At 37.7% G+C, this 8,708-nt stretch overlaps 1 protein-coding gene and 1 long non-coding RNA gene across 4 annotated transcripts in view; one reads left to right on the top strand and one right to left on the bottom strand.

Annotated features, from left to right (window-relative positions):
- Positions 1-3,925: 3,925 nt before the first annotated feature.
- Positions 3,926-8,708, bottom strand: part of LOC122844475 — a 59,055-nt gene continuing 54,272 nt past the window's right edge. Inside the window, exon 3 of the long non-coding RNA XR_006372888.1 lies at positions 3,926-4,251. This is a non-coding gene — a long non-coding RNA (uncharacterized LOC122844475). The remainder of the gene's footprint in view (positions 4,252-8,708) is intronic.
- Positions 4,166-8,708, top strand: part of kctd16b (potassium channel tetramerization domain containing 16b) — an 88,945-nt gene continuing 84,402 nt past the window's right edge. For 2 of the 3 annotated variants that reach the window (XR_006372887.1, XM_044139943.1), the window contains exon 1: positions 4,246-5,706. Coding sequence is in view for 2 of the 3 variants with exons in the window: in XM_044139943.1 (XP_043995878.1) it covers positions 4,878-5,706 (829 nt within the window). In the remaining variant the exon portion in view is untranslated. Of the gene's footprint in view, positions 5,707-8,708 lie in introns of all 3 variants that reach the window. The other variant, XM_044139942.1, reaches the window with a different exon arrangement.

The raw sequence follows: 8,708 nt of genomic DNA, 5'->3' as shown, positions 1-8,708 counted from the left end.
GCAATGTTTAATTTTTTAGCAGCACTCTGATCATGGTTGCAGGTGCAGCAGGGAGTGAAGACATGTTTCCTCAGAAGTAGGTTCCTCCTTTTCTTTTAGACAGTTCAAATTATTTATCCAGCTACATTTTTTTTCAACATAGTGTTACCGTATCAATATTAAAACCATCTATCCCAAGTTACACGCATATAGATTCAAAGGAAAGCATGACCTCTCAATGAACAAAAAAAGATGGCTGATAAGAGAGAGAAAAATGTTTAAATATCACTACTAGATAGCAACAGTAAAGTCTGGCGCTGAGAAAATGAAATACATTTTATTTAACAATAATTTTTTGTTTAATGCATTCATATAGACCTTTAGCAGAAGAGCTAATAACTGTAAATTATGAGAGTGATATATCTTTCTACTTTCTATTAGAAATTAAGTTCTAAATAACTTTTCCACAAATATGACATTTATTTTGTAAAACTAAATAAAAATGGAGTGATAACCCAGTTGCATAAGTGTGTACACCTTTTAGGTATACGTTTGTTGAAATATGTTTCAGCTTGGTTTCAACATTCACAATTTTTTGGTAGTCAAAGCACCACATATCTTGACTTTGCTCACTGCAGTTTGCAGAGGTTGTTTGGATCTTTGAACTTATAAAGACACCTCTTGACCTCTGCTCTCTTCAGATTTGGACGTTAGCAAGGCTATTCTAAAACTTTTGGAAACTTTTATGCATATAACAGCTTTTTATGTTTGTAAAAGTTTGGAGAATTGAACAACTCCAACTATAAACAGTTCTTTTTGTAATCAACATGTACTGCTCTTGGTTCCTTTAATAATGACGTTCTTAGTGTTCCCCAATTACACAACCTGAAAAATTTGCATAATGTCTTTCTAACGGTTAATGAAGTGCCTGTTAGGTGAAACAGGAGGGCTGGTTGAGTTTGTTTTGCACTTTTAGCTTTTCCAGAATGAGAGCAGACCTTCAGCAGCGGTATGGACAAACAACTTATCTACCATCAAGCTTTTAACTCATAGACTGTTTAAAACTAACATCATTTCCATTTCAGGCACTGCAAATGTTCATTAACCGGACCTGAAAAATGAATGAATAAATAAATAATCATCCCTTTCTGAGAGCACAGGGAGTCACTTTAGTAAATACCCCCCCCCCCTCTCCGGGTAAAGGGAATTTATGCATTGGATGTCCGCTTGCTGTACTTGTAGATTTCGCATCGCCTGGCATCATTCAGGGAGCGCCGGTAATGAGAGATGGAAGTGGGAGAAGTATGCTGTTTATTTCAACCATCTGTGACTGGACTGAAAATTCCCTTTAATAGATTTTTTTGTGCAATGCACAGAAAGAAAGTGACTGTCCTTGCAAGCAGATCTGTGTCAAGGAAGAGAAGCACCCGTGATTTAGTTGTAAGAGCAATAAATCGATTTCTTTTTCAAGTGAAAATTTTAAAATATCTTTGATCTGGTGGTGGCTCTCATGAAAAAATAATAAATTATGAATGTCACTGCTGTGCTTGGGGACTGAATATTTTATCATACATTTTGTAAGAGTGAATGCAAAACTGATTAAACAAATTTTGAGATGTATAAAAAATGTCAGAGGGAAACTAAAGTGGGTGTGAAAGCCTGTGAATGAGGTTTTACCAAGAAGCTTTGAGATACAGTGCATTGAAAGAGGTTTTCATATCCTCTGAACTTTTCCACATTTCTTCACATCACAATCACAAATTTCCATTATTTGTTTGGGACTTCATGAGATAGACCGGCTCAACGTAGAACTTAACTGTAAAGAAGAAGAACCATAAGTGGTTCTCAAAATGTCTTTTTACAGAATCTGGTCCAGGCAAAAGTTCTGACAGCTGAGAATCTGATGCCAGATCTGGAAACTGCTGTTCACTCCTGCTGCCTGTCTGGTCAGACTTCACTTGAGCTAAGTGGGTGTGCAAAGTAAACACTCAAGGAGGCTAGCTTCAAATATCCAATACTATATATATGTAAACAATATATAATTTCATTTCTCAATGATGTGCTACTTTGTGTGGGTCTATCACATGAAGTGAATTTTTTTGTCATTGAAAAATGAGAAAAAGTTAAAGAGATAGAAATACTTTTGTAAGGCAGTATTTTCAATATTTCACTGCATGTTTGTATAATTTATCATGCATCAAACAGTAATGCTCTGGTTATCTTTGTGATTCGTTCTATATTATCAGATATTTTGGAAGAGTGACGGAGGAAACAGGTTTAACTCCTAGCAGATGGTCAATCAGCTGCTCTTTAAATAGTTGCACAGCAGGGAGCCTGTAATGTGCATATATATTTAAGATGAAACTGTCAATGTGGCCTAATTCTGGGTGACTGCTCAGGTCCCAACTCAGCACACCTCTCCTACCTCTGTCTGTCATTTTCATTTTAATGTGTTTTCTAATGTTTGATCTTGATCACTTGTTGTATTGTCTTTTCTCTTTTCCATTTTTTCTCCATCTTATTAATTGATTTGGGGAGTTAAATAGTAAATTATATGATATTTAATGATGACCGAGTGTACATTCTTTTGGGTTTTCTTACCTGACAACTATGCTGAAAATAGATTTAAAATATAATTAATTTACCATGCTGAGTTGATGGATGTAAGCTGACATTTTGTTTTTCTTGGTATATAATTGTACTTCCTGAACAAATGATTACAGATTGAACTTATGTTAATGCTACTGTAAAAAAACACTCAAATTAGACTTTATAAAATGCAGCAAAATAAACCACTTTAATGTTGCTTATTGCAACATTAAAGTGCAATAATATTAATAGGACTGATCTTAGAGTCCAATGAAATTTAATCTGATAATTCTATTGCACATCATTTAAATTCAGCATTTATTACCATAGCATTTAATCTATTTTTGTCGAATCTACATGAACATGTTTTCATTAAATGACGTGTTAATATTGTTTAGAATAGTCAGTTAAAACCCATTTTGAAAACCATATATATACTTTTCCTTCCAGTTCATAATTATACACCACTGGTCATTGATCTGTCTCACAAGATACCTTTAAAAATATTTTGAAGTTTAACGGTTGTTTTTATTTTTTTTCTACACACTGATAAATTCAAAATATATTTGGATTTATTATTTTTTTAAATCTCTAAAGTACTTATATTTACATATTGATTCTGCAATAAAGTGCTTTGTTTTCACTTCAATGCCTTGTTTACCAATATGTCTTTTGGTGTGAGGGTTATATGTGCAGATAAATAATAAAAAAAACAAAACAGAAACTTTTTTGAAAATCAACAGTTTGAATATCTGAACAATTTAAGTGTTTATTTTATTTGAATTTTATCCAACCGGAAAAGGAACTCTGTCAATTAGCGCTAAAATAGAACAAACTATAATAAACATTGAAGGTCACCGAAAACATGTTCACAAATACAAACAAGACTGGAATTAGTCCAATTACATATGACAACAGTTTAATCAAGCAAAATTATCAATCAAAGTATTGTTTATAATTTGATGAGGTTTATCTTTCAGGCTCACTTTTTGTAAACTAAACAGCTGTAATGGTGTGGGGTCCCTCCATATTCTTGGAAGGAGAAAACAGAAGAGGGCGCTGTTGGGCGTTTTTTGAACCGAGGAGAGAAACCTCACACGTTGTTCCCGCTCAGTTACACTGAGAATCGCTCATCTGGGCTGTAAATATTTCATCTCTAGGAAACTAAATATCCAAATACATTTCTGGAAAAGTCAATTCTGGTAATATTTAAATTGGGAAATCCATATTTGATTTATTGAAAGAAGCTTATAGCAAATCGAATCAAGCTGCAGACCATATTTATGTAGAAATAAAGGCACAAAGATGGATGCGGTACTGGCTGTGAAATCCGAAAACTTTAAATTTCACACATAAACAAGTTTGCTCATTTTATTGCAACGGCACGGCCTTCATGCATTATATATAGGAATACAAGTGTGGTAAATATCGGAGAAAATGCAAAATTGTTTTTTTTTTTTGTTTGTTTTGTTTTTTGTTTTTCACAGAACATGGATGTGTGTTACTATGAGTGTGTGAACTAGAGGAATAGGAAGGGGGACAGCACAGCAGAGGAGAGAAAAGAAGACACCACCCAACTCTGTCGGGAAGGGGAGGTGGTGCGCGCAGAGGAGGCTGAGGAGGAGAGCAGCACCACGGACAGCTCCCTGTAGCAGCAGCAGCGGCGGTGCGGACTTTTCTGTTCTGAAAGAAAAAAGAAAAGAGCACATGGATTTTGATTTTTATATAATTTAAGAAGAGCAAAAATATTTATTTTTATGACTGTAAAGACAGAACACAGAATCAGCAGTGAAGTTTATCATCACTCCAAGGCGTTTTCTCTTCCCCCTGTTTGGACTATATCCTAAAAATAAGTTGATCTACTTTCTTCGTATGGAAAGCTTTTTTCTTTGTTGGGAAATACTACCAGGAACAAAAAATACGCATGCAAGGCAAGTTTTCTTCACTCAATGCATTAAGGTTTCTTTCAGCCTACATATAATACTGTTTTCCCCAGAGGCAGTCTGCTGCCTACAGCCACTAATGTGAGCCTCTAATTCAGTTTTCCACTCTCGCGCAGCACTGATTCTTTTCTTCCTCCACCAAAGTCACCCACGAGGCGCGCTGCATGTCCAGCAACGGATAAATAAACCTACACTAGTGGGTTTTAATGTCACTGAATTAGTGTCAATGGAGGGAAAACGTAAAAGGGGATGGTTTTGAGATGAAGTTTGAGACTCTGTCACCAAACACAGGAGGACGCACCTTTTGACAGCCTTTATTTCTAATTTTTTCATTATTTTGAGAGCTCCTGCCGGGAGAGGAAAAGAATGGCGGTGAGTGGGAACTGCAGAACTATTCCCAAAGACCTGCAGGCTTCAGTTCAGAACAGTTTCCCAGATGTTGTTGAGTTAAACGTAGGGGGGCAGGTTTATTACACCCGCCACTCAACTTTGGTGGGGACCCCGAATTCGTTGCTTGGTAAGCTGTTCTCCTCCAAAAAAGACGCATCTAACGATTTGGCGAGAGACCCCAAGGGCCGGTACTTCATCGACAGGGACGGGTTTTTATTCCGATATGTTCTGGACTACCTCCGGGACAAGCAAGTCGTCCTCCCGGACCACTTCCCCGAGAAAGGGAGGCTCCGGAAAGAGGCAGAGTACTTCCAGCTTCCCGACCTGGTGAAGCTTCTGACCCCAGAGGACAACAAGCACAGTCCGGACGACTTCTTTCACAGCGACCATGAAGATGGCTCTCAGGGTAGCGACCACCGACAGTGCCCACCGCCCTCTCTGGTCCCCGCGGACAGGAAGAGCGGTTTCATCACGGTGGGATACCGGGGGTCGTGCACCATGGGCCGGGAGAGCCAGAGCGACGCCAAGTTCAGGAGAGTACCTCGGATACTGATCTGCGGCAGGGTGGCTCTGGCTAAAGAGGTGTTCGGGGAGACTCTAAACGAAAGCCGGGATCCGGACAGGACCCCGGAGCGATACACCTCCCGGTTTTATCTCAAGTTCAAGCATCTGGAGAGAGCGTTTGATATGTTGTCGGAGTGCGGTTTCCAGATGGTGGCCTGCAACTCCTCAGTCACAGCCTCGTTTGTCAACCAGCACACAGAGGACAAGATCTGGTCCAGCTACACTGAATACGTCTTCTACCGTAAGTGTGAAAGTCTTTGTTATCGTGTTCTGCAGAGGGCAGTGGCGGTGCACGGTTGGATGGTGTCCTGGGACTTTGACTGTGGGGGCCGTACTCCCAGTTAAGTCCAGAATCAGACCTCTAAAGTCTTAACTAAACTGCTACTTAATCAAGCAGTCACCCAGAAACTTGTGAAATTCACTGTTTAATGAAACATAGTTATTTTATAGTTTATAGTATACCTTTATAGCATTTTATGAAACTTTTTTTAGGGTTTAAGATGAATAGTGGATTCATCATTCAGGAAACATTCACAGTTTGATAGTTATGTTAAATGTATCTGATTAATAATTTCTTTTCCATGTACTGTTTTGGGTCCAACTTCATGTTCACAGTGATTGGGAATTATTCACTCCCAAAATGACAAAGTTCTGTGTGTAGTCATTTCTTAAACCAATTAAACTGGATGCTTCTTCCCTACCATACTTACCATACTGCCTTATGTCACGACTGCTTTAACCAAGAGAGTCAGAAAAATAAATGTCAATTTGCTTTCTATGCCTATACAGAGTAACATTTAAATTGACCAGTTAACCAAGATGCACGTCTTTGTGCTGTGGGAGGATGCCAAAGAACTCAAAGAGAAACCATGACTCGACAGAAAGACCATGAAAACCCCATACAGGAAGATCTTGAGAAGGGTATGAACCATAACCCTCTTGCTACAAAGCGAGAGTGCAAACTGTACCACAGTTCATCCAGTAGCAGTATTTGCTTACTGTAATATAACATATTTAATGTTAGCTGATGGGACTCATTTGGAAGTATGGACTTCATGCAACCTTTGGCCAGCTCGACAAATGACCACTAGGAGGCACACCTGATTTGCCTGGTGACTTTAAAAAAACATCAAAAAAATCTGATTAGTAGAGAGTAGTTTTTTTGTATCAGACTACTAAAACTCATACATTCGGTATAATTTCCTTTGATACAATGCAAAACATTTTTAATCAAGAGCTTGCTGATTTTATGAGAGATTTGGGTAAATAAATGCCTCACGTTTATCTCTCTGGAACCGCACGGTACGTCTTCTAGGTTGCAGGCATGCACAAAATATTTCCACGCTTGGTTGGAGTCTGAAGGTTTTTTTTAACCGTGTGGAACAAAACCAATTAGAGATCACCTCCCATAATTGGGGTTAAGTCAAGGCGTTGTTATCGCTCAGTGGAAGCAACAAACACTTAACTGACAAGCTAATTTGTGTTTTAATCTCACTGTGCTCAAACCTATTACAACATGTTGCAGCATTTGGCTGGATCTCCTGCAAGAGTTTATATTTCAGAAGATTTAACCAGATTTTAATCATTTCCCCTCAGCACTGTGGAAGCTGTCAGAGCAACGATCTGTCAGGGGGTCTGCCATTTCTCATCACGGTACAATTTGCTTCTCCATCTCCTCTCTCTTTCATCCACTTTCTTTCAACTTCTTGCACTTCCTTCTGGCATTGCTATTGCTATCCTTCCAATTCTCCATCTGTGAGGCTTGCTAGCTGCTATTTAGGATTCCTGAGGGGGAGGGTGTAGGAAAGAGCTCATTATGTGTTTTATAGTGGCTGTTGTAAGATTTTATGAAGCCACAAAATGATCCATATTCTTTCATTAACAGTGCATGAGTTATCTCAAACCTGTGCCTGAATTCTTTGGATTAAAGAGAAAACTTTGTCTTTGTTTTTGGTAATTCTGCAAAGAGCTTTTAGCACTGAGCAGGCTTGAGAGGACACAAAATAAAAAGAGAAAAAAAAAATGCTGCAGTGCTGAAAATGACATCAAAAAGAATTGGATGGTGTCATACAATGGGCAAGTGGGTGATTATTTTATCCTGAAGATAATTAAAGGCTGAACATCTCTCTTTTTTTCAAATCACTTAAAAACACCTTGCACTGAACACACATACACAAAGATACACAAAACAATTTTTTTTGGCATAGCCTTGCAGAAGTACTCATGTCTTGACACATTCAATCACATACTTTTATTTTTATCGGTATTGTATGTAACAACGCAACACATAGTAGTAAATTAGTAAAGTAGGAGGAAATGAATAAGAGCATTGACATTTTCTTATCAAACGTGTTAATGCCCTCAATAACCTGCAGTGTTCCTGGGTCTTCATAATGCTGTTTGTGCACTGATGTTCTCAAATTAAGCTTTGAGGTCTTCACAGGAGCACCGTATTTAAACAGAGTTTACATTACATGCCATGTGTCATTTTCATTCTATTTCTCAATTATGCACAACTTTGCATTGGTTGGTGGCATAAAATCCTAATAAAATATGTTAAAGTTTATTTTCTTAATGTAACAAAAGCAATCTTTCACATCTCAGTCCTCAGTGCGTGGCGAATTTGTCTGGTGTCAAAATTAATAAATAGAATTTACTGCAGACAGTATTAATTAAGAAAAAAGCTTTTGAAAATGTCTTCATATTTACATAATAGCATTAGGAATATCAAGTAACACATCTTTTCAGGCATATTGTTATCCCTCATCTTCTTGTAACAGATTTTGGTCATTTTCTTCTATGAAATTGATCCAGGCATTCTGTATCAAGGACAAGTTGGAACAACAGTCCCATACTAAGTGAGTGCTGAAAAGCCTTTTTGTTGTGCTGTGTAGTTCTACTGTAAGACCTTATATTAGTGATTCTCCTGAGCTTAAAGTCTCTCCTTCCTGTGGGAAAAACCTCACTTGATGATCTTATCACACCCACCATGTTGGTTACAATCTGGTAATAAATTATTTCCTGCAATGGTTAAATAATTCAAAGAAAATTCATGAAACTCAGTCTTAACTGAACTGATGATCTCAGAGTCTCAATTATATTGAGGGAGACAATTTTGCTGTTTCTGTCTCAGTAAATTTGCTTCCTTTGGGAAAGAGTCAGAGCAAATATTTTTCTCCTGATTTGAGTGCGTACTCAAGGAAGAAATTTTAGATTTTTTGAGTCACAGGAGGTCATTCGCAG

This window comes from Gambusia affinis, linkage group LG15 (genome assembly GCF_019740435.1).
Source record: "Gambusia affinis linkage group LG15, SWU_Gaff_1.0, whole genome shotgun sequence".
NCBI classification, from domain to species: domain Eukaryota; kingdom Metazoa; phylum Chordata; class Actinopteri; order Cyprinodontiformes; family Poeciliidae; genus Gambusia; species Gambusia affinis.
The sequence above is the reverse complement of the archived record's forward strand: the minus strand, read 5'-3'. Positions and strand labels throughout refer to the sequence as shown.